At 42.4% G+C, this 26,815-nt stretch overlaps 1 protein-coding gene and 1 long non-coding RNA gene across 2 annotated transcripts in view; both read right to left on the bottom strand.

Moving 5' to 3' along the window:
- Positions 1-850: 850 nt before the first annotated feature.
- LOC310683718 lies at positions 851-14,696 on the bottom strand. Its single transcript, XR_014514504.1, has 5 exons — positions 14,422-14,696; positions 10,812-10,874; positions 5,016-5,140; positions 2,408-2,505; positions 851-982 (listed from the first exon to the last, which is right to left on the bottom strand). It is a non-coding gene; the product is annotated as an uncharacterized lncRNA (long non-coding RNA).
- A 5,605-nt stretch (positions 14,697-20,301) lies between these two features.
- Positions 20,302-26,815, bottom strand: part of SPRED1 (sprouty related EVH1 domain containing 1) — an 85,222-nt gene continuing 78,708 nt past the window's right edge. Inside the window, exon 6 of the mRNA XM_083453162.1 lies at positions 20,302-26,126. Within this exon, the coding sequence (XP_083309288.1) occupies positions 25,467-26,126 (660 nt within the window). The 3' untranslated portion in view covers positions 20,302-25,466. The remainder of the gene's footprint in view (positions 26,127-26,815) is intronic.

A 26,815-nucleotide genomic window follows, 5' to 3' on the forward strand; every position in this document is an offset into this window, starting at 1 on the left:
TAGGGCGGTGTATAAATTCAATTAAAAACAGAAATAAGAATAACACTTCCAGATAAATAGGCACAGAACTGCAGCCTAAAATCTTCTGTTTCCCCCATTCAACATGAGCCTCTTCGGGAAAGGTTAAACAAATGTTCTTAAGTGTGGTTACTTGAACATGGGTGGATATGTGAATAAGAATGTTTGCTTAAAGAAAGACAAGCACATTATCTTAAAAATTTGATAATATACTCGAATAGCAAGGTATTGGGGGGGAGAAGCAAAAGCCTAGAACTTGATTCATTTTCTGTCTAAAGGGACAATAATGAACTGGGCTAAAACTAATCAAATGAATTTCAGTAGCTAAAGAGGAACAGGTCAAAGTTTCTACACTTAGGCACGAAGACCCAGCTGCACAAATATAAGATGGGGGACACCTACCAGTAGTACTTGTGGAAATGATCTATGAGCTGAACATGAGTCAACAGTGTGATGCAGACCCCAGAATTGTGACACCCTTTTGCAGAAAAAGGTTCCTCACCCCTGAAATACAATATTGTCTCTCTGAAAGCTATTGTCTGTTGGTGACTGTGTTTGTATGAGAGTCTTCTATCAGACCACAACTATGTTTAAGGCATGAGCCATTGAAGTTCTGAAGAATATAGTGCTTTCCTTCTCTTTGAAGGTGGTAAATCCCTGATTGAGTTTCCTATACTTAAACATCATTTTAATTAGCATGAAGGAACATGCTAACTCTTCACAACCCCAAGGCTATTTTTAAAAATATCAAAGCTTTCAGGTTATAAAGATAGGTTGGAGTATATTAGTTCTGCAGGGTACATTTAATTTGTTGTTAGATTATGTTGCAGATTAAGCTGTGACAGGAAACTGTCTTGTCAAAAGCCTGATGAGTAGGTATCATTGCAGTGGCATGTTTTGTATTTGATCTCTGATTAAGCTTCACACCTCTTGGAATGCAGGTCTGAACAACTCTCTTTTCACTCTATAAAAGAACAGGTCAAATAGGTGTTTTGTTTCTCCTTGTCTTTATGGTATTATACATCTTAGTAATAAGCCTGAGATGATTAATACTTTTATTACCATATATTTTTGGGGGAAGCTGATGAAATGACTGGTTATGCAATCTGAACAACTATCCAGATCACATATGGGCTGAACTCACCACTGAAGTCTTTCCATGATTTATTTCTGTTTAAATAATTCTCTGTATAGTATTGAGCAGAAAATTATCAGCCACTGGAGGGCATCACAGTGTAAGCAGCAAAGAGAAGAGAATGAGTACTTGAAAAACAATTTTGCTATTCTTTGCATGTTTACTCAAAAGTAAATCCCATTGATTTCCATGAGGCTTGCTTCCAGGAAAAGCATTGCACCCTCCAGTTGCCCTATTCAGTTTTAAAAACAATTTAATAAATTTCAAAATATAAGAAGATGGTGATAGTTTTGAAAGCACATGGTGGTTTATTGTTAGAAAAACAGATGAACTAAAAAAAGAAGATCTCTTCTTAAATGTTGGTGACCAGAGAATTTAAGCTAGTGGTTAGATTTTAAAAATAACAACTAACCAACAAAGATTTAATTGAGTTACATTGAGGTGTTCTTAATGAAGTTCTATTTCATGCCTACCCTTTTTAAAGTAACATTAAAAATATTTTTCTCTAAATGGAATTCTCTTTAAATGCCCAGAGTTTTTAAAGAATAAGAGTTCACAAGGAACCCTTGAAAAGGATGGTTCATAGGATTTACTATGAGATCCAAATCTATACTTTGAGCTGATTCCCTAATAGCGTCACTTGAAATTAAAGGTGTTAGCTAAAATAGCCTTTTTGATAATGCCACACACAAAACAAGACACTTGCTGCACCGAGAAAGACAAGGAGCGATGCCCAGCAGATTGCTAGACAATGTGCCAGTGACTGCTAGCTAAAGCTGTGTCAGAGCATTCAACTCTCTGCTGACAGTGGCAACACTCACAAAATGTACAAAAGCATAAAGTCGGCTTTTGGACCAATGGTCAGAAAAACTGTCCTACTGAAAACCTTGTCTGGAAAGATAATCACAGATCACAGCAAGCAGAGGCAGTGATGGGTGGCGCACTATCAAGAACTGTACTCAGCAGAAAGCATGGTCTTCGCCACAGCAACTGACAGCTTTCCGCCTGTTTGGAAGAGCTGGATATTCCTGCCTCCCTTGAAGAATGCCATCAACTATTAGGCATGTGGTACCGGCGGGAAGGTAAACGGCGTTTCCATGCACTGCTCTGGTTCACCAGAAGCGGCTTAGTCATGCTGGCCACATGACCTGGAAGCTGTACGTCGGCTCCCTCGGGCAATAAAGCGAAATGAGCGCCGCAACCCCAGAGTCGGCCATGACTGGACCTAATGGTCAGGGGTCCCTTTACCTTTACCTTAAAGTTCAGGAACAGGATGGAATCCCAACAGAAGTTCTGAAAGCTGGACTCATCTCCACCCTCATGATGCACCTCCATGGCCTTCTCTTGCAGTGCTGGAAAACAGTGCCACAAGACACACTCAACTCCAGCATTGTGGCCCTTTACATGGACAAAGGTGACTGACACCTTTGTGTAACAACTACAACTCGGGTTAAGTACTTAATTTGTTCTGGAGGTCCATTCTTAACCTGAAACTGTTCTTAACCTGAAGCACCACTTTAGCTAATGGGGCCTCCTGCTGCTGCCGCACCGCCAGAGCACGATTTCTGTTCTCATCCTGAAGCAAAGTTCTTAACCTGAAGGACTATTTCTGGGTTAGCGGAGTCTGTAACCTGAAGCGTATGTAACCTGAAGCGTATGTAACCCGAGGCACCACTGTACTGTTGAGTACTGTGGGGAAAATACCAACTCTGTGTTATAAAGATGTCTGCAGACCTAACACGGAGGCTGGCAACATTAACCCTGCCTTGTGGTGATCCCCTGCAGACAACTGCAATGCCTGGAGACAGTCAGGTCTTGTATCCACAGCAGTGACCAGAAGAAAAATGATTGCCGGGAGGAGCACAGAGAGTAGAAACGCCGTGGTGCATCTGCCCCAGTGAAACTGGACAGCTTCATCTGCCCCAGCTGCAATAAAATATGACTCGCCCATATTGGTCTTTACAGCTTGACTTTTGATGCACTCTTCCATTGAGACAGATGCCAACAACAATGAGATGCACTGGCACCAGCTCCTGGGGGCCCTGGGGACTTGGGCATGCACAAAATATTTGCTGTGGATGCCTGGCCTCCACCCCTGCTGCTGTGCCTGCCTTACCTTTGGTGTTCCGGCGTCATGGCAGCAACAGGGCCGGGGCCTGTGCCTCCATCGTGGGGCCTTTGTTGGGACTTGGTGCGGCCCCAGACATGCTTGTGGGATGCAGCCACAGCAGGCCCCAACAGAAGTCCCGTGGCGGAGGCACAGGCCCTGGCCCAGTCACCGCCACTGTGTTGTAGTGCGCACACATGCCACAATGTTGTGACGTGGCGTCATGACATCATGGTGCACATGGCCTGCACACCCACGGTGTGGGGCCTAAGTTGGTGTGCCTGAGGAGATGGGTGGTTGAATAGTCTCAATGATGTCTTTGAAACAGTTTAGACAGTGGAACCTTAGTTGTTGAATGTAATCCGTTCCGGAAGACCATTCGACTTCCAAAATTGAGAAAATTGAGAAACTCTCCTCGGAAGCTGTTCGACTTCTGAGGCGCGTTCGAAAACGGAAGCAATTACTTCCGGGTTTTCAGCATTCGAAAACCAAAACATTCGACTTCCGAGATGCTTGAAAACCAAGGTTCCACTATATATCTACATAATAATGGCCATTTTTGTATTTTATTAGCAGTACTAAGGGACTTTTTGGGTGTGTCTAACAAACATGGATTAGCTTCAACTTTACATCTTTCCCACTGAAATCAACAGGATTAAAAAGTTGGATCGTGCTCTTATGTTCCACTAGCTCAGTGTATGGAGCTTATCTGTTCTTCATCCCTAACCAACTGAAATAAAACAAAAGCAGACATGCTGTGACATTGGCCTCTTCTGTAGCCAACCTCATCCAAGTGCAGTGTATGTTCCTTCCCCTATTTCTCATTTTTCTTTTAAAAATAAAATGGTCCATATGGTGTGAATCATCTTACTGAACAATCCAACAGTTCACAACATGATTTAAATTGATGTTGCTGGGTTGTTGCTGTTTTTAAATTTGCACTTGAGCCTTAACGCAAATGTTGTTCTGAGAAGAATAGCATCAACAACTGTTTGTCTTGGGCTGGGTCTTTATGCCAACATGTGTTTAGAAATACATGTTTTAAGAGAAATTCTCTTTTAAAATAAGTATTTAAATTAATATTGGAAGGCAGATTTTGTTTGTTTCTATTAAGTTGCGGATTGAGTGGAAATGGGATGGAACTGACTGTAAGAAAACACCTGAAAAAGTGGTGCAATTATGAATAGAATGATCTGCCTATCATTAATTAATTAATTAAATTTATATACTGCCCATCATCTGAAGATCTGAGGACTGTCCACAAGATAAAAATACAGGATAAAAGCACAAAATAAACAGTTTAAACAAAAACCAAACCAAACAATACCCCCCCAAAAAAAACAATTTAAAAGGCTGTAGAATATGAATTAGCCAAAGGCCTGGGGTGAATAGGAACCTTTTCACCTGATGCCTAAAGATGTATAATGAAGGTGCCATATGAACCTCCCTGAGGAAAGCATTTAAAAAGGACCCATGACCATGAGGTCCAGTTGCGGATGACTCTGGGGTTGCGGCGCTCATCTCGCTTTATTGGCCAAGGGAGCCGGCATACAGCTTCCGGGTCATGTGGCCAGCATGACTAAGCCGCTTCTGGCGAACCAGAGCAGCAAACGGAAACGCCGTTTACCTTCCCACCACAGCGGGACTTATTTATCTACTTGCACTTTGACGTGCTTTCGAACTGCTAGGTGGGCAGGAGCAGGGACCGAGGAGCTCACGGAAGCTCACCCTGTCGCAGGGATTCGAACCACCGACCTTCTGATCAGCAAGTCCTAGGCTCCTAGCGCCACCAGCGTCCCTTTTCTGGGTATCATCCTATTCTGGGTATCATCCGTATGTATGTCTTTTGCACCTGACTTTATTTGGTAGATCTTGGGGTTCTGGTAAAAAAATGAAAACATAGAAGAGGTGACAAGCCTGAAGTCAGCCTACTGCTGCTCTAGAGTACAGTGTCAGTACATGCAGAGCAACAGTGAAGCCCCAAAGGCCCAGCCAGCACACCATGTGGACTGAGCTTGCTCCCTAGACTATGTCTCTGTCGCTGCCAAATCCTCTGAAATACACACTGGGGCTCTGGGGCAAATATGCAAGGACTGCTTGGCAGATATTCAGTGGTGGGAAAACTTACCTGAAGGCAGATAAGTCTGAAAAACCCTGCGATAAAATGGCAAAGGTTGTTTTGCAAGGAAACCACTTGTGGCTCGACAGCAAGGCAGTAATATGAGGTATATATGAGACATCTTTTATAATGGGGCTTGACTCACAAGGCATGCTTCATCATTTGCTGCGAAGTGTGTTCACAGAATATCGGAATAGTTTTTTAAATAGTTTCCATCTGTTATGCCAGGAAGTTGGCTTGGTGTGATCAGATTTGCTGTTTTTAAGAAATTGCCAGAAAGAACTTCCCAGGCCGCAGCCTGAAATCACTTCAGAGGATTTGCACTCATATTTGCGGCTAACCCTGATATATGTGTATCATGGTGTTCCTTAAGGATAAACCCAAATAATACAAATGTGCCCTCATCTAGATCTGCCTTCCCCAATAGGCTCCTCCAGATTTTTTGACCACAGCAACTCTCCCTTAGCCCCAGCCAGCACCAGGTGATGGAAGTTGCTGTCCAAAAATATCTGAAAGATACCTGGTAGGGAAAAATATCTGAAGGATAGCAGGTTCTGTAGATTACAGAATGTCAGAAGCCGAGAGAAGACAGGCTAGGGAGAAGCACCACAATACAGTGGTACCTCAGGTTACAGACGCTTCAGGTTACATACGCTTCAGGTTACATACGCTTCAGGGTACAGACTCCGCTAACCCAGAAATAGTGCTTCAGGTTAAGAACTTTGCTTCAGGATGAGAACAGAAATCGTGCTCCGGTGGCAGCGGGAGGCCCCATTAGCTAAAGTGGTGCTTCAGGTTAAGATCAGTTTCAGGTTAAGAACAGACCTCCGGAACGAATTAAGTACTTAACCCGAGGTACCACTGTACAGCTAAATAAATGCATAAATTGGTGGACTCCCTTCTCATTTTTTTTCATTGTGGCTGGGCTCCTAAGACAAAGCTAATGGAAGGAAAGTTTTCTATCTCTGCCTCCTGCCTGCAGACATCTGTGCCAACCCTCAAAGCCTTTCTGGAGCAGTGCTGTCCCTCTCAAACAATGGGAGATAGGAAGTGGAGGGGTGCCAAAAGGACTACCCCTAAACTAAGCATGGGGTCTTAAATTAATGTATGGAAGTTGATGGGAGGAGCAACCTGTGTCCCTTCCGACATTCCTTTGGAGAGCCCCCTGAGGCTTTTTAGAAAGCAGCAGAGAAATAGGAAGGAAACTTTCCTTCAGTGAATGTAGGATCAAAGCCTTTATGTCCATCTTTCTGATTCCCCAATTTTCTCATTCTCTCATTGCCCTCACCAATCTTTCTGCTTTACCCTCTTTCACCTGAAACAAGCATAAAAACAAATCATACTGAGAAGCTAATGATGAGCGCTTGTTAGGATGCTGTCAGCGGCTCCCGGCTGGTTGCCCAGGAAAGTTTAAAGTCAAGGAAAAGTTTCTTACCATCCTTTTTTTACTTCAATCTTTACAGAGAGAGGCTATAGAACCCAGACTCTTGGACAATGTCATTGTCCCGAGTGAATCTCCACCCCCGTCTCTCCCACTTCCTCTTTCGTGATTCTCATAGTCTCCTCTATGGATGCTACTACGTGTCCTCTGTCTTTGAGCTCTTTGCTCTCCCACTTCTAAGGTTTGCCAGGTTCTGGGAGATGGAGGGTCTAGAATGCTTTCTAATGACAACATGTCAGCCGGGTGTTGCTCTGACTCTCCCATGATTTCCCAACTTTCCCCCTCATCTGCCTCTGAGCTGTGACCTCCCTCAAACCCCTGTTGTAATTCTAAACTGTCTTCCCCTTCCTCCTCCCTGGAAGGGTCAGGATGGGGAGGTGGTCTCCACCATTTCTCCTCTGCCCAGTCCCTGACAGCACTGCATTGGTTGAATATGATTTGACCTCTCAGCATCTGTCAGGAAGAGAGCCATGGGCCTTGTGCCCTGCATAAAGGACTGTCACTTGCGCAACAGGGCTTTCCCACACCACCTTCCATGCCCGCCACCCCTGAAATTGGCTCTCGGGGGGTCAGGGAAAAACCCAGAACAGTGTATGGGGGAAGGAGAGAGAGGATCGTTCTACTGGGCAAACAGAAATACTTGCACTGATGAACCAATCAGAAGAGTGTGGCCCATGTGACCTAAGAGAATAGTGAGACCCATAGCATTGGAAACCACCGATGCCACTGGCTGATTAAGATAATCCACCAGGGCTTTCAAGGCCACCTAGGGCCAGAACCCAGATTGTCTGAGGTGAGCCTGCCCAGGAACCAGGAACCATGTACCATGTGGCAAATGAGATGGCAGGAATGGAGGACAAACCAGGAGACAAGGCCAAGGAGCAAGCCAGATGGCAAGACAAGTCTCCACTGGAAAGCCTTTGTAGCTCTTGCTGATGAAAAAGATCTAACAGCTAGCCTGAGTGGGCAGAATCAGCCCGGAAGGTTCTTCACTGAAAAGGTGGCCACTTGCAGTTCAGTGGTTCACCACTTGGGGCAGCTGAACACAGTTACCAGAGGCTCCTGACAAGTATGACAGTTTTGGAGAAATGAACTGAACTTGCCCTGCACATTTGTTTCACAGCATGCTGAGCCATCTGGTTTCACTTTAAACCACAAATTGCACTTTTATTAGTTTTTCTAATATAGCCTTCACGATACGGTTCAGACACCATAAACTCAAGATTTCCCACTTCTTACTCCTGGATCCTTGAGCTGGATCTACACAATCTGTGGTCTTTTTAAGTTGTACAGAGCCCATCAGTTGGTTCTACTCTATGTTCTTCATTGCAAACAGCTAAAAAAAAAGGGGGGGGGAGGGACAATTATTAAGCACCTCGTAGACTTCCACATACGACTGAAGGACTGACTTTTGCTTGGTGGATCTCAAGTTGTGGAGGCCTAACAACTGTTAGCATTTGAAACTTGAAGATACAGATCCAAATACAGAGCTCTTGAACAGCCTGCAGTGGCACTTGTAGAGAAGGATTGCTACTGACACCTTTGAAACAGATTGACCGTGCCAGCAACCCCCATTTTGGACCAGCTGCATCTATACCTGCCCTACACTCTGTGAACAGAATGGGTGAGACAACAGCGGGTGAGAACATAAGACGAGCTTGCTGGATCAGGCCAATGGCCCATCTACTCCAGCATTCTGTTCACAGAATGGCCAACCAGGTGCCTATGAGAAGCCAGCAAGCTGAACAGGAAGGAAACACCACTGTCCCCACTTGTGAATCTCACCAACCGGCCTTCAGAGGCATACTTCTATCAACACTGAAGGTAGAACATAGCCATAGTGGCTAGTAGCTGCTGGTACCCAGTGCAGCTTGGCCAAAAAGCCAGATAAGTGTTTGGAGGGGCAAAAGGGGAGGACTGGAGAGAGCCAGTGTGGTGTAGTGGTTAAGAGCGGTAGACTCGTAATCTGGAGAACCGGGTTCATGTCTCCGCTCCTCCACATGCAGCTGCTGGGTGACCTTGGGCCAGTCACACTTCTTTGAAGTCTCTCAGCCTCACTTACCTCACAGAGTGTTTGTTGTGGGGGAGGAAGGGAAAGGAAAATGTTAGCCGCTTTGAGACTCCTTCAGGTAGTGATAAAGCGGGATATCAAATCCAAACTCCTCCTCCTCCTCCTCCTCCTCCTCCTCCTCTTCTTCTTCTTCTTCTTCTTCTTCTTCTTCTTCTTCTTCTGCTGTTTTCCACTGCTGTTCTAATGGCTAGAAGCAATTGTGCAATAGCATCAGTAGGAGCTCACACATCTAGAAAAAAGGACTTGCATTATGCAAGTTGATTATATATTATAGGATCTGTCTGTACTTAACAAGCAATGCCTACCTTACCATGCTTTCCCCCGCTTGCTCTCTCTCTTACACATTTTTACATAGATAAATGCATATATACATCCTGGTGGCGTGACTCATATACATAATGAGATGTGGGTGTGTGGAAGAGGCTTAATTCTGAGGCTCTCTCTGCTGGATGATTCATTGATGTTCCTTCCTCAATAAACGAGTCACCCATCCATAGCACAAGCTGGTAGATAAAAGAACTATGCTGCAAGGCATATAGGAGCAGTTTATTTTTAGGAAGTTTTTGTAGCTCAAGTCAACTCACCCACCCCACCCAGGGAAAAAAAGCACTTTGTTTTCCCTCCAACCTTATTTTCTCTTTCAGTTGTTGATGCTAAAATGTGGGTGGCTCTTTAAACAAAGAAGTCACATGGCATCACCTAGCAACTTGAGGTTCATAAATAGCTAACCATCACATTTTCCCCACCCTTAGCGGTTCCCCCTTGAAGGAAAATAGAGGTGTACCATATTATGAGCAAGGGAGGAACTATTGGGATGAGGTAATAAAGGTGAATTTTGGTCTTCAGTCCTCTAGGTAAATGCATCGTAGAGCACTCTTAAAAGGGGGGGGGGGGAGTTAAGTCTAAAATCTCACATATTGCCTACATAAGTTTGCTAACAAAGGTAGAAAATACATGTTAAGAATGAGTAACTCATAAACCATACCATTAAAAAAACACCATTGCTACATTCAGTACATTCCAAACATTTTCAACAATTGTCTAGTGGTTTTTGTTTTGTTTTTATGAAACCCTGAAGAGTCTTGAACATCTTTTTATCTTCATTTTTGGACAAGTGGGCTATCCTGATAAATTTATTAACTGTATCTGTCAGTAGTCCATGTGCTTTGTTAACATTGCATATAAGCCCATTTATTAAAAAAATGGTCCTGTTTAGGTCAAAAGGACAGTCTCAATGCTAATGGATGGTGAGATGCAGTTACCCTTTCAACCCCATTAAAATGGAATATTTTTAAAAGTCCTCCAAGCACTAATTCAACAGCAAGCCATCTAAAATTTTAACCAGTTATTTATTTTAAACATTTATATCCACTTATTGCTGTGTAACCTCCTCACAAACAAATCAGAGCAAATATTCAATAAAAACCAGACATAGATAAACCTCTGCATAAGCTTTGTGCAAGCATATCAGGGTGAATCCTCAATAAACAGGTTGTCTGGAGGAGCCCCAAGTTTCCCCCCACCCTTGCGTATGAAGACCATTGACATGTGTTCCTAGAGAGGCAGCTCAGTCCGCCGCGACCCCGATTTACAGGGTGAGATGCACTATATAGTGAATTACTTGTGTATATGTAGATAGGCCATCTCCTTAATTCTCCCCTCCTCCAAGAAACTGAATGTCAACCCTATTCCCCAATAATAATAAAAAATCCTAGGGGAAAAACTCTTTTATTAAGCATTAAAATAATTCATTATTATTATTATTTTAAAAAAGAAGTTTGAATGAATCATTAAGAGTCTGGTTATCTTCCTCTGACAGAGCCCACTGCCTTGCCAGGGTATGTAGAATGTGTTAGGAATCTGGGAGAATGGAAATCATAAACAGTACGTGTCTTTGTTAGCCATCACTAAATTACTAACCAAAACAACTCCGAAAGGACAGAAGAATGTCTTCACACATGTACTTCTGCAGGGCAGGCGAGTCTAGGGAAAAGAAAAGGGGGGGGGGGGAGGAAGAGGGGAGGGGTGCAGCAAAAGTTATGACAATATTGTGCAACTTGAGAATTTTCCCCTTTGCCAAACTAAATATTACTCTGCGGACTAAATTTTTGCTGGATAGGGAAAGGCTGTTTGATCACAGGGACTGACATTTCCTTTTGGAACATTAAGAATGGGCTAGATTCCACTGGATTAGGAGGATGCATTGTGTGATACACCATGTGCAAAAATAAATTCTCAATGGGGATGAATCAAGCAGCTCTTAATTTAGCAAGAAATACTCATCAGGATTTCATCGTAGCCTTTGCAGTTTCCTGGAACCCAGAAACTGTGATGATTTCTCTTGCTCCACACAGATCACCCACACGTTCCAGTTTAGAGATTGGAATCTCAGTTTCGAATGGGATCGTTCTCTCAGAGCATTTCCAGAAAACAGGACTGGCACCAGGCTTCAGGGGGTCATCGGCATCATGCAACTGATGCTCCCTTGCTGCTGGAACCCCCTGCAGTTGATAGATTACCCCCAAACAAGATGCCCCCCTGCCCCACTCCTTGTTGCTGCCACTGACCAGTACATAATTATAAATAACAACAACAACATATTATTTATACCCCGCCCAACAGGCTGGGTTTCCCCAGTCGCTCTGGGCAACTTCCAACAAAATATTAAAATAGAATAGTCCTTCAGATATTAAAAGCTTCCCTAAACAGGGCTGCTTTCAGATGTCTCCTAAAAATCTGGTAGTTGTTTTTCCTTTGACTTCTGGTGGGAGGGTGTCCCACAGGGCAGGCACCACTACTGAGAAGGCCCTCTGCCTGGTTCGCTGTAACTTCGCTTCTCTCAGTGAGGGAACCACCAGAAGGCGCTGGATCTCAGTGTCCGGGCTGAGCGATGGGGGTGGAGACGCTCCTTCAGGTACACTGAACCGAGGCCGTTTAGTGCTTTAAAGGTCAGCACCAACACTTTGAATTGTGCTCGGAAACGTACTGGGAGCCAGTGTAGGTCTTTCAAGACCAGTGTTATGTGGTCTCGGCAGCCGCTCCCAGCCATCAGTCTAGCTGCCACATTCTGGATTAGTTGTAGTTTCCAGGTCACCTTCAAAGGTAGTCCCACGTACTGCGCGTTGCAGTAGTCCAAGCGGAAGATAACTAGAGCATGCACCACTCTGGCAAGAGAGTCTGCAGACAGGTAGGGTCTCAGCCTGCGTACCAGATGGAGCTGGTAAACAGCTCCCCTGGACACAGAACAGTACAGGCCTACTATTGCTGCCACCCATACTCCTCCGCTTCCCACCCTTTTCTTCATGGTAGCAGCACTGTCCTCTCCCTCTGCCCCCTCTTCCTTTTTACATTCTTTGCCGCTGTAACAGAAGAAGCCGTGCTGGCAGCATCTCTGTTATCTCCTCCCTTCCTCATCTTGCCACTATTCTGGAAAAGGGACAAGGAAGTTCCTTCTTAAGAGCTTGGCATTATAAGCAAAGTAGGCAAGGGAATGCTGACACCACCACTGTGCTTTGATGCTTAGAACGCCTAGAAAGATGCTTAAAACTTGGTTGTTGTTGTTGTTTTAAAAAAAGCTGATTAAAGAAACCTAAAACTATTTTCAAAGAGGTTGTTATGTATGTTCAAACTCTTAAAGAAAATGATTTTCAGTTGGGGCCAGCCAGGTACATATGCATCAACCAAGGTTCTGCCCACACAAGTTTCCAAATTACACACCAACCTACATGTCATAAAAACACATAAATTTACTGTCACTCTACAAATAGATACATGTCACCACCCACAAAGCTAACCCATAATGGTGACCATGGTTGGCACAACTGACTCCGTGGCGGATATAATCTAAGCAAGGATTGATGTTCATATTTCCACATCTAGAAATGGGCAGTGCAGTCTTCCAAATGGACTGGGATGAGATAAAAAAAATACTGAGATAATCTAGTGTCTGGATAGGCTTCCAGTTTTATCTCAGCATGGAGGTCTTGAAATGTAGAACAACTTCTGCATGATGACAATGGAATGCAGAAAGTATAGTTCATGACAACTGAATGCATGCAAAATAAGCAAGCAGCCATAACTGGTGATCATCTTAATAATGCTGTGTAAATTACCACCGTCTCTGTTCAAATCTTTCTGAATAGCGGCAACATAGAAAAGATCAGTGCTATTTTTCTAGAAAAAGAGGTGCTGGAACCCACCACAAATTCCTCCCTTGTTCTCTTATAATGACAATAGTGTAGGGTTGCCATACGTCCAGAATTTCCCGGACATAGCTGAGTTTCAGTCATCGGAAACAGTGTCTGGATGGAAATCTGGACATATGGCAACCCATTTCCAAAAAGGGGGAAAAAAGCTTTTAAAAAAATTATTTAAATCACTTTTTGAATTATGGCAATCCTACAATAGCGCCCACCTGCGGTCTGGGGAGTTCCGGCTGAAAAAAGCCCTGGAAAAGATCAATTGGAATCCCTGCCACACATTGGGACTTTCCTGCCCCTTGCCCCCCATTATAGTCCCCTGCACCCCACAAAAAATCCCCCTGTGTTGGCATGGGATGGGGGCAGCAGCGGGATGGGCAAACTGGAGAAATTCAACAGCGCTGCCTTGCTCAAATGGAAGTGCTTTTCCACTCACTCCAGGCATCTCTGAATCCAAGCCAATAGATTCCTATCCCACTACGGATATTAATTTACTCAGCGTTGCCAAGATGCAACTGATGAAGTGAACTCTGGCCCATGAAAGTCAATGTCACAATAAATGTGTTGAGCCTTTAAGGTGCCACGAGATTTTTCTGTTTTTGTATTTACAGCAACAGACTAACACATTCACCCCTTTGGAAATTGGTTGTCTGAGAGATACATATTTTAGACAGATAAATATGACAGTTCCTCTGAAAATATGTTGGATGCTCGCTCCTGAGTAAGTGGAGTCGGAATTTGGAAATATGAAGATGGGCTTCCGGGCATGCCTAACAACTGAAAGGAAAAGGCCCCAACTCTGCCCCCACAATCTGGCAAATATGTCACAGCAAAGAATGCAAAGACAAGTCTGTTTGCAACAAGAGATTGAGAAATGCTATGACTGTATTGAATTTCTGTCGGTTTCTCTTTTAAAGTCAAATCAGTAACTAAATAAACAAAAAATAAATCAATAATGGTTTCAATCAAAATGGGTTTGGTGTCAGGTCCTCACCGCCAATAGCTATTTCTAGAGCACTGAAGCTGTGGCTTCCACGGCCACAGGGGCCTGCATTTCCCCTGAAATGTGGCAGTGTGTACTACTTTTGTGAATTATCTTATAGTAGGGCCAGCCCAGCTTATTACTCATTTTGTTCTTCCCAGTAAACCATAAACTGCTTTCACTGTTTAGTTAGAAGTTATGGGTCACATCTGGCCAATTGTTTGGCTGACGGTGTACGTTTGTTTTTAATAAAATTATTAATGAATGCTGATTCACTCTAAAAACAGTGGTTCTCAAGCTTTTTCCCCTGGACCACACTTTCAGAATAAACATTTGCTCATGCCACTACCTTAGATTGCTTTTAAAGAATACTAGACAAATTAATGGAAGGCAAGCCTAGCTATCAGGGAAGAACTATAGCTTCTTTGTGTGCGGAAGCTTCCAGATTCAATCCCTGTCAGCTCCAGGCTTGGCTGGGAGACTCCTGTCTGCAACCCTGGAGAGAAACTGCCCAGCAATGCCCACATACAGAGCACTGAACTGGGCGAACTAATTATTTCACTTGGTTTATGGCAGGCTTTATTGTTTTTTACCACAATGCTTAAAAAGAAGCTTACGATTCAATAACAGCAACTGGGGAAGTGGTTCTTATCTTTCAAAGTGCCCACCAAGCTATCAGTGAAGCTTTCAGGTGAGCCCATTACCATGTTCACATAGGGTTTACATAGAACAGTGAGTTTTTTGAAACCTGGTTTATAATTCTGATCAGTTTATGCCATCTGATTCCCCAAACAATTTATGTCATCTGATTCTCCGAAATAGGTAGCAGTCTACCTATTTTAAGGAAGCAGGTTTGTTTTTTGGGGAAACCAGATGGGTGAGCCAGATGGATGGGGTATTCTTAATTATTATTATTAATAATAATAATAATAATAATAATAAAAGAAAAGAAGCAAAAAAGAAAAGGAAATGTGAAGCCAGTCCTGTGGAGTGTAGAAGAAGAGAAAACAACTCATCTGGTTCAACTCTTGGAATAACTGATGAACACATGGCTGTGTGATGATTATGGAAAGAGAATGCTGGACTTAGCATAGCAGATGACTAATAGGCAAGCTCTATTCCACCACACAGCCTTAGGCCAGCCAACTCCTCTCCTGGCCCAGGAAGTAGAGTGTCATATCTTGCACTCACATTTCCCAGTGTCCTCAGGGCTAATGCAGTTAATTGATCTCAAAGTACACAAGAGAGGAGAGATCAATACTCCCCCCCCCCTTAAAAACAAAAAGCATGCAACAAAGAGAGAAAAGGGCACCCATACTTAGTGTGTTCTCAAAGCTCAGCAAATGAATGCTTTAAATACGTTTTAAAGCATGAATTCAAGGGAGCTTGCCATTTGTTGTCAACACAGAACTCAAATCCATTAATTCCACAGCCATTAAGCACGCACTTTTACAATCCTTGCTGTATTCTTTCCAGCAAGATGATCAGGAGACAGGATAGCTTGTGTTAATTTTCTTTGCAAAGGCTGTCTGTCAAATTAGGCCATTTGTGAGAATGACTATGAACCCGAAACTTTCAGGACAAAATTAAAACATCGGGAGTATGCGCTTGCTCTGTCAATACCACCTTTGAGACGGTTTTAGGGAAATTTAGCTGCATGTCTGCATAATTTTATCAGGGACAGTCTTATATGGTAACCAGGAAGGGGAAATAGGCAGATGTGTGCTTCTGTCCAAAATTACACTGAATCTCACATTTTTCTGCTCTCAGCTTTATCTTATACTTCAGAAAGTAAGCAGTCAGAGCAGGGCATTGTGTTGCCTAAAGCAAGGCTGCATCCTCTCTGCCCTGCTTGCTCCTGTATCCCACCCAGACTCTATCAATTGATTTGTGGCTGCTATGTACAGCAGGGCTGGCCAGCCTTGCCTTTCCCCACTCAAAGGAAGGGTTGGTAGTCCTTCAGGCACAGCATTCTGGGCAATGTAGGACAGGAAACTGTCTGCAGTGCCTCAGCTTTGCTGATGTAGCTAGAAATACTTCTCGAGAATAAGTTACTGAAGTAATTTTAAACTACATTCATGGTTCAGAGTGCTTTTTGGTATTTTTCCCCCCAGCAACCCTCTAAAGTATGTTGACATTGCCAAGGCAAAATGAAAATGTAAAGAATAGCAAACTTAAATAAACTGATACTGTGATTCCATCAGCCATGTCTGGATTACTCTTTTCGACATTCTTTTCTTATTGAGACTACACAACGTCTCCTAGCAGGATGTGCAGGTGACTTAATAGGCTTATAGCATTTGATCCAGAGGACAGGTCAGCGACAGAGTGAAGTTTTTACAGAAGACATGGCCAAATGAGATAGGGAATAAATGATAGTAAATTTCAAACCAAAACTGTACTTCCGCCACTGCCTCTTTGGAAAGCTAACAGATAACATTTTGCAGTAAAGTCCATTTCTGTTCATTTTCTTCCTTTCCCCCCTGGATCCTTGGAAATCGTAAAAGCAAGATCTTGATTTCACCACAGTAGCTCATTAAGGTCTAGTTTTACTTGTGATTTTAATTCCCTTTTAGGTGAAAAGTGAACTTTTGATCAATATAATTATTGATTATCCTAAATTAATTTCTGGTGTTCTTCTGAAATGGGATATAACTTCTGAAAAGTTAAATCTATCTGCTAGTACATTCCTTCCTGCACTTAAATATTAACAGAAAGACGGAAAGCTGGCAAGCTTTGCTGACAAAGCATGGGCCGGTTTACTAAGATTTGCTTAGTTAACACACACACACACACACACACACACACACACACACACACACACATCCTAGACGATGGCAAGGCAGTATCTCTTGGCTTCTCATATTGCTCCCTCCTGCCCTTTTTTATTTTTATCCCTTGACTCATACCCCCAAAGAACTTCTACCACTGCCCCTCCACATCTCATTCCTCTTTTCAGTACAATTAAAAAGAAATAACTTTGTACCTCTTAAGAATAAAAATGGTTTTAACAGTTCCTCATGGCTTTCAGCTGGAAAATTGTATCTGATGCATCAGAACCTCAGTTCCTGTTTCCCAGGGATCAAATGTTACTGTATATAGGCATTTGGGAATTCTGTCGACTGAACAATGGGGTTGCTGAAGATGTGATTTACAGTGGTACTGCAATATGATCTGATTTTAAAGTCTGTGCAACTTAATGTTGCTAGCCATAAATATTTGAATATGTTTATAATATTCAGTGCTCAGGCTAGAGAACGTGGATGTAACTTAAGTGGTTGTGTAACTCTTGGGGAAGTAATAGGGGAAGGACAGCTAACTAATGTACCTAATGGAGACCATGGGAATTGTTTCCCTAAAGTCACCTTCCCCAGAAACATTAACCTTATTTATGGCTTTTCTGTCTCCTGTCCTCTAAACGGGTGGGAAACACAAGAGAGTCAAATAAATTAAAATAAGCATTTAAAAGGGGTTAAAACACAAAAACAATAAAACTCAGTGAAACATCTGAAGCAAATTCAAGAACAAATTTAATCTTGCACATCCCTCGCGACAATACCCCTCTCTGTGTGGACCTTTTGGAGCAGTGTATGTGGCAGCCAGAACCATAGCTGTCAACTTACAGATTTGAAAGTAAGGGACCAGCAGCCTTGAAAATAAGGGACCAGCAGTCAAAATAAGGGACCTGCAGCCTCACCTGTTCCAGGCACTCCAGTCTTCCTGTCCTCCTGCAGTCTGGTCAAACTCATGCTGGTAGCTTCGAGAACACTGTCCAACCAACTTTGTAACCAGAGGTTCAACTGAATAGAATCTGAATCACATGCACCACAAGGCCTATGCAGCCTCAACTTAAGATGGCTCCCCAGCCTGACTTTGCACTGCAAAGTTTGCAGCAGCACATGCAACAAAATGGCATCCAGCATTCAAAAAACCCCTCAGCTTGCATTAACTAGCCACACACAAGGCATGCAAGCTCCACCTCCCAGTCGTTCTTAGACTTCTTATTGGGTGAGCAACACAGTTGGAGCCTCCCTCCTCCCTGGCCGGCAGGGAGGGAGGGAGAGGAGCTGCTTCCTTTGAAATTTAAGGGACATCATTTAAGGGACATCTATCAATAAGGGACAGCAGCGGGACATGACACTGGAATAAGGGACTGTCCCTTCAAATAAGGGACACTTGGCAGCTATGGCTAGAACCTCCAAATAATAATGGCACTTCTGGATCATATCAAGGAAGCCTGCTTCTTGCTATGGCCAGATGTCTCTGGAAGTCCACAGAGAGGTCATTACAGAAAGTCACCCACTGTTTGTCCCTATCTAGAAGAGAAAAACAACTACCAAACTTTTAGAAGACATCTGAAGACAGCCCTGTTTAGGGAAGCTTTTCATGTTTAATAGACTATTGTATTTTAATATTTTGTTGGAAGCCACCCAGAGTGGCTGGGGAAACCCAGCCAGATGGGCGGGGTATAAATAATAATAATAATTAGGAGTCCTGTGAGGGCAATGGAACTATGGTAGTTAGATCAAGGCTCCAGGGCATGGATTCTATGCAAATCCCCAGTGCCCCATGACTCCAAAATGTAGCACAATAACTTGAGGGAAGGGAAGGGATGCAGGAATATAGGATCTGCAGCTACCCAGAAAACAATGCTGCCCAACCCCACTAAAATATGAGTAAAGATCAGTATCGCACAGAGGGTCAGTTTTTGTTTCACATTTGGTATCTGGTGAATGTAAGAACATAAGAAATGCCATGCTGGATCAGACCAGAGGTCCATCTAGTACAGTGTTTCTCAACCTGTAGGTCCTCAGATGTTGTTGCACTACAACTCCCATCATTCCTAGCCAGCATGACCAGTGGTCAGGGATGATGGGAGTTGTAGTACAAAAACATCTGGGGACCCACAGGTTGAGAACCACTGATCTAGTACATCATCCTGCTCTCACAATGGCCCACCAATGGCAAGCCTGCAAGCAGGACCTGAACACAACAGCCCTCTCCCCACCTGATCCAGATACGTATGAAACAGGCCTTGCATTGCTTGAGGGGGGCACATGTGCATCCGACTTGCTCCTTTTCTATAGCAAAATACACTAAGGTGGCAAACTGGGGAAAGGTTGGTGGTTCTTTTGGATATTTGACCAAAAAACCCAATTACTTACTTGAAAGCCTAGGCTATTCTCAACAATTTTAATTGGTGTATTTTAAACCACAGAGCCTAGGACTTGCCGATCAGAAGGTCGGCGGTTTGAATCCCCACAACGGGGTGAGCTCCCGTTGCTCGGTCCCTGCTCCTGCCAACCTAGCAGTTCAAAAGCATGCCAAAGTGCAAGTAGATAAATAGGTGCCGCTCCAGCGGGAAGGTAAACAGCATTTCCGTGTGCTGCTCTGGTTCGCCAGAAGCGGCTTAGTCATGCTGGCCACATGACCCGGAAGCTGTACGCCGGCTCCCTTGGCCAGTAAAGCAAGATGAGTGCCGCAACCCCAGAGTCGGCCACGACTGGACCTAATGGTCAGGGGTCCCTTTACCTATCTGTACACAAGGATAGAATGTAAAAAGAAAAAAGAAAGAAAAAATGAAGCTGCTAAGAACACCACTGCTTTGTGTATGTATGCCCAAAAACACACCACAGCTCACTTTAGAAAGGTGTAATGTATGCAGAGGTGGGCGGCCAAGATGATAAAGGTTCTGAAAACCAAGACTTATGAGGAGTGGTTGAGGGAACTGGGTATGTTTGGCCTTGAAAAGGAGACCCGAGACTGGATATGATAGCCATCTTCAAATATCGAAAGGGCTGTCACATGGAAGATGCAGCAAGCTTGTTTTCTCCTGTGACGGGTAGGACCCGAATGGCCTCAAGTCACAAGCAAGGAGATTCCGACTAAACATCAGGAAGAACTTTTAAACTGTCATAACTCTTCAACAGTGGAAAAGATTCCCTTGGAATGTGGTAGATTCTCCTTCCTTGGTTTTTAAGCAGAGGTTGGATGGGCATCTGTCAGGGATGCTTTAGCTGAGATTTCTGCATTGCAGGGGGTCGGACTAGATTGCCCTCAGGGTCCCTTCTACAATTTTATTATTTTATGCAAGGCAGTAGGCCCATGTTGCTGAATCCATCTTAATGCTACACAATTCTGAAAGGTACTCTTCTGCACCAATATTTTCCTCTTTCCCTGCTCTGAGCCATCCCAAAAGTGAAATACAAAAACACATGACATATCTCCCTTTAATTTCATGATAGTTTTAATCAGGTAATTGCAGGAAAACATTGAAACTTAAATCTGTTTTATGATATTATCCAGTATGGCAACTTACAAAGGGTATGATAACAAAACAGTTAAAACTCGTATGTGTATTTACATTATGTCCTCAAGGTAACCAGCTATATTCTTATACATAGAAAGAAATACATCTATGGCATGGAATTAAAACTTAAACCTACATCATTTAGTAGAAAGAGATAGCAATTAATATTTTAATGGAAATAATATACAAGTGAGGCACTTTTTTGAGGTCAATAGGGTGGAAAGCAAATTGCACTAAGCAAAATATCCACAAACAAGAGGGAGGGGAAAAAACCTATGTACAGATTATGCTGCAGCTCCCAATACAAAGTTTTCCCCACTAGGTTTTGTTTTAATTTTCAAAGCTAACCACAGCTATTGCAATTAAGATGCTGGGGGGGGGGGGGGCAGGGAGATGCCATTTAAATGCTACTTCATCAGTGCACCAAAAAGCATATGCAAGTTTTAACCACCAGGCTGCCAACTTTAATAGTACTAATTGGAATACTAAACCATCTCCTTTATTCTTCTCCCTCAAGAGTGTGTGGACCTCTGTATACTCCATATATACAGTGTTCTATGTTCTCTGGAGATCGAAAGACCAACACAAACATTGTGTATTATTTACATGGGGAGTTCTCAAGGTTTTTCTTCCTTGTACACACATACAGGATTACTCACAGAAAGATTATAGAAGAAAAATGGGAATGTTGCATTCCAGCATGCAAAAATATCTGAAATTGCTGTTTGAAAGTGTGCAGTTTGGTCAATACAGAAGTCTGTGCTCTAGATCTAAATTTGCTTTGAACTTGGGCACCACTTTTAAAGTAACTGCGTCCTCTGAGACCTTCTGACCCAGCAAGAATAAGTCTCTTCCACAGGCGAGATTGCAGGTAATGAAGCTGCTATATGCAAGGATCTGTATACACTAGGGCACAAATCTTAACACTGGTTCTGAAGGAGGAACAGAACAAAATTCTGTTGGGATGAGAAGCTGAAGGTAAAGGTGAAACTACCTCCAAACAACTTTAATGTGCAACGGCTTAGGGGCCCAGAACATTCAAGTGCCCCAGGTGTTGGCTGGTGGGAAAAATATACAGAGTTCACACTTTCTGAACACAATGCATTCCCAGGAAACTGTTAGGCAAGCATTCACACAGTGAGCTGGCAATTTCCATTTCCTATGGGAACATTTCTAATCCTAATCTCTCTCCCCTCTGCCCAAAATGGCTGAGGCCAACCAGCAAAATAGAGCATAGCTGTCAACGTTTCCCTTTTTTAAAGCGAAATTCCCTTATTCAGAATAGGATTCCTCGCAAGAAAAGGGAAAAGTTGACAGCTATGAAATAGAGACAAATGAAAAACTGATCTGTCTGCACTCTCTCTGCATGGTTTCTTCCCAAAAATGGCTGCCGTAGACCAGCAAGGAAGTGGGCAAACTCCAGCTATTCAAATATCTGAATCAGCTGTGCATAACTGTGTCTAGATAAGTGAAATTTTGCATAACAAGCAGGTGGATATCGGGACACGTGTGGTACAACTCATGACTGTTTTCATTCAAGTTCAAGGCCCTAAGTTTGAGAACTACTGGCCCAGAGATTTCTATATGAAACAGAAACGTAGGCTTTTGTGGGGATTTTTTTTTTTTTTGACAACAAAATAATATAGAAAAGTTAAAGGCTCACTGTTTTGCAAGGTGGGATATAATCTTCTAAACATTCAAGAATGGCTCTTCTGGAAGAAGACCAACAATGTCAATTAACAGGATGGGGGGTGGGGTGGGGAGGAACCAGAAACTTCCAGCTATTGTTTTATTTTGGTCTGGAACATTTGCATTTCCACAAAGCCTGATAGTAAGAATGTCTTGTTTTACACTACTGGACTTTCAATGGGACATGTTTATTAATTCAATTGTGTCTAAAACAACTGCAGTTGCTGAAATTGCAAGGATCTCTTTCCATCCCCTATTTTGGCACTGATGTTTTAAACAACTATCAGAGAAAATGTGTGTGTGTGTGTGTGTGTGTGTGTGTGTGTGTGGGCTGCATGAATAAAGTTAAGTTTCCTAAATCATGTTTGTCCAGTAGGTGGTACCCTAATGTTATAGCTAGCTGCTTTCACCTCAGACAGAACACTCCTTCTTTCAGGTAGCACCTTTTAGGAGGCTGAAACCTGAACATCCTTCAGCAATTACTGCACATGAGTTGATATAGGCTTGGAGGAAAGTCCCTCATTACATTACACCTTAAAAGGCACCTGAATTTACATGCTTTACAGTAAACCTTCAGGGTGAAAAGATAAAATGCACAAAGGGGCCACAATCCGATTTAAGGACAAAAACATTTAAGTGCACTGAAATCCATGAGATTCAACAAAACAACTCCATGGCAGATTCTATGAATTAGAATTAGTGGACTGAGAAGTGACGATTCGATGGTTTGTTCCAGGAAGATAGAGCCATACATCATTTCTTAGTTTAATCACTGGCATCCCCAGTTAAAAAAGCACCTCAGTTAGCAGAGCTGAGCAGCAGGTCTGCCTGAGATCTTGAAAAATGACCACTAATTTGAGCACAGAGATGGATTAACCCATGGTCTGACTCCCTATAAGGCAACTTCATATGTTGGCCACAGTTAGTTAAGAAATTCCCCCGTTAAAGCAAAAGCCTAAACATACAGAAGTGTGGCCGACATCACACAATCCATGAAACCAGATACTGAACCGATGCAATTATTTCAAATTAGATCAGTTGCCAATAACACAACCTATATACCAGTATCCATATTAATTTGTGTTTTTTTAAAAAAACAAAACAAAATAGGAATAATATTTCTTCAAGAGTAAAGGATAGTAAATGTTTAGCAGCAAAGTGGTTAAATATATTCTGAAAATATTAACGCACATATTCAGTAATTTTTTTAAAAAGCATAAGATTTCACTACTACAAGAACCAAGAGCTGCACTATGTCAATGAGTGCTCATAGAAAATGGTTAGATTTGTCTCTTCCCAAAGTACGCACATACGCACACGCACACACAAAGTTCCAAAGGACTTTTCTGTACAGCCAGCAAGTTCTTTTCTTGGGTTGTTGATACCATGCTCCATTTTTAATTGAAAGCATAATGTTTTAGTAAATGCTATATCACAAGATGCAGGTCCTATGTCAACAGTGAAATGCAGGTTACAAATCTCTGTCTCGTTTTTGTTTGTTTATTTGGAAAAAAAGTTAACAGTCTATCTAGGCAACCAAGTTTAGCTCAATATGTGAAGCATGAAAGTCTTCTGCAGCAGCAGCTCTCAAATATATAAAAGGAAAGGATTTAAAGAGATTGCTGCTACAGTGTCGTGTTTGCTGACTTCGGTTATCCATTCAGGCTTTTTTTTAAAGTACAAAACTAGAAAGGAGCTCTTAACTTCTATAGTTATCAATATATTTGTCTTCTTTTCAATGTGAAATAATACTTCAAGATGATCTATGTACATAACGTTGTCAGTTCAAGCTGTCATATAAATATAAATGCTTTCTTTAAAAAAGTATTTTACAGATAGTGTTATATACAGTTGTTCAGTTTGATACCTGGGCTCTGAAAAGAGGAGGGGAAGGAAAGATTCCTGTGATTGAACATGGTCTTCGGAAGAAAATAAACCAAAACATTTCACTGGGGGGGGGGGGATGCATAGAAATAAAAGAAAAGGTAGTGTGCAATTATAATTTTAATCGTAAGAGCATATTAAACACATGGTTTTTTTCCCTCCACCCATTAATGATTTTGAATGAATGACTGCTTCACTGCTTTAGAGAGTTTTATTAATTAAAAACCTGTATACTCAGCTATGTTATATGATGGATGACATTTAGAAATTTCCCCATATTGGTATTTAGGACACATAGCCAAATGTTAAGTTAAACATTCATTATTAATAAGCTACAACAAAGACAAAATAAAACCCACTTCCATTCACAAGAAATTCATTTGCTTTTCCCTACCTGGGTTATCGTTTGATATACGAAGTATTGTAAATTTCTGATAGGCCAAATAAGATTAGAACAATGGATGCTTTTTTGTTCCTTTGATAGTTTGAAGTAATAATTGGTACCAAGTTGAATTGCATGATAAATATATATATATATATTTTATGACAATTATCTTCTTGTAATTTTCTTTCCCCAAACATTTGAAATCAAGGAAACCCTAGAAGAAAATTTGCTGGTTGAGAAAGGAAAAAAACTCCTTTGCCATTTCGCTGAATACAGAGTAATTTATATATAAAAATAAATGTTATGTTCTTATAAGAGCATTAGACAATTACACCTGTGCTTAACAAAACATTGGTCATTCAAGACTACAATAATTAATATTTTAAAGGCTTTCAGATTACCAGAATGTACAGAGAGAACTCAATACAAAAATGTAGCTGAAGGGAAACAAGACTGAAAATATTGATTTGTCCATTTTGAATAGAAATGCTACTAAGTTAACTAGTTAAATATTGAGAAATACTACCATGGAATGTGACTGGAAATGTGGTCCATAACTGTGTTGCAACTGGAAAGGGGAAGGAAGATTTAATAATTCGTACCATATATTTTGTTAAATATAAACATTTGTTATTTGTACATAAAGTTGTTTCCAAAAAAACTATTTATAAGCAATTTAGTTGCATTTAAAATCAATTTAGTTTCTTGCAGTCGCCAAGTTTTAAACTTTCCTTAGTTTTAAATCAGCTCTCGCTACTGCAGGTTTAGTTAAATTTTCTGCTAAATAGATTCTTTAAACAGCCCCCATCACCTAACCTCAATATGTACAAATTGCTGAAGTTGATCCCTTATAGTACGGACTGCAGTTTATACTTCTTTCAGCCACCAATCGTTAAGAAAAGGCTTTCCTTTCGCAAGAACTCCCGACACAACTTGCACCATGCACTTAAAAGCAGATCATTCGGCGTGGCCAGCATTCCTACAATGCAACAAGTTCTGATGCTTCTTTCAGAATTGACCTTTCATACATGACAGGTTTCCCCCTTCTGCTTGCCAAATGCTTCCACGAGTTAGATACTTCCTGAAAATAAAGACGTTGTTAGCCCAAACTTGGTACCGGACTGGTTCATCCAGCCGCTTTATGCTTCCCTCCGCAGCATCCACAGACCTCACCACAATGGTGGCACGCTCTTAAGGGGAGGTAGCAGCACATACACGGCGCAATGAAAGACAACGTGACAAGGGCGAGCCATCGCAAGCAGAACTTGTCGTCGCTAGTGTCACAAGAGCAGGGGTCAGAGAAATCCCCCTCCGAGTCTGACATACAATGGTAGAGCATGCTCTCAGCACAAAGCATGCAGCTAACTTGGTAGATGCATCTCTTGATGGGATCGGGAGCATCCTGGCATTTGCCCCGGCCATTCTCTTCGTGATTAAACCTTTCCTGGCAGTATATGCAGCGAGAGCGCTCCCCGTCCTCTTTCCTCCTTTTCGACTTTTTCAATTTGAAGGAGGAAGGTTGCGTTTTCAGTACCACAGAGCACTTGGAATCTTTTAGCGAATTCAACTTAGTTCCGTCCCCGGAAGGGTACAGATAGTCTGGTTTTTTACTATCTGCCTTGGGACACTGCAGCGAGGCGTCGCCTTCATCCCTATCCAAGTCATTTTTCCACATGTCTGGGTGCCTATAGTCTGCATAGCGGCGTATTAAAATGTCACGAGGGTTTATTCGAACAATTTCTTCGTCGTCCTGAAAACTGACATTCCTGACTGGCTTCAGGGGTATCTGAAAGGGAAGCAAAAGACACTTTGTACTACACACAAGTGTGGCAGAATCTCTCAGCACAAGCTGAGGATTTAAGTACCAGAGAACTTTATTGTCAGTAGGTTTCAGCCTTACTTGTTTTCTGTAAACTTGAATTGAAGAGTTTCTGACAAAGATGATAGGCAGAGTAATCCAAATGGTGTGTGTGTGTGGGGGGGTGTTATGGGGAGCAGAACCCAAAATGGATGAACTGCCATTTCCCATCTGGGCTTGCATTGGTAAGACAAAAAGTGGTGGCGGGTGCATTTTCCTATTCCTGTTCAGTACAATGATTCCTATAATTCATGGCGCACCCTCCTTGGAATCACAGGATTGCAGCTTCATGAAATTGATTCATATTTAATGCTTTCTAGGCACCTTAACAATTAAATGCTATACAAAGGTATTCACAATCCTGCATCCCTCCCCTAAATGCCCATCGTAGGTCACCTAAGACATGAAAAGAATGAGGAGATGGAAAGCTCAAGCAAATGAAAAACAAAAACCATGAAGCAAAGAGGGTGAGTGAAAATTGGGGGTGGGAGGGAAAGAGTTGACCAGTAATAACATTTGGAAGAAGAGAGGAGACACACACACACACACACACACACACACACACACACACGAGTGTCTTGCTGGCAGGGCACTGGGAAAGGCAGTTAATCTGCCTT

This window comes from Podarcis tiliguerta (assembly GCF_965153285.1).
Source record: "Podarcis tiliguerta genome assembly, chromosome: 1".
NCBI classification, from domain to species: domain Eukaryota; kingdom Metazoa; phylum Chordata; class Lepidosauria; order Squamata; family Lacertidae; genus Podarcis; species Podarcis tiliguerta.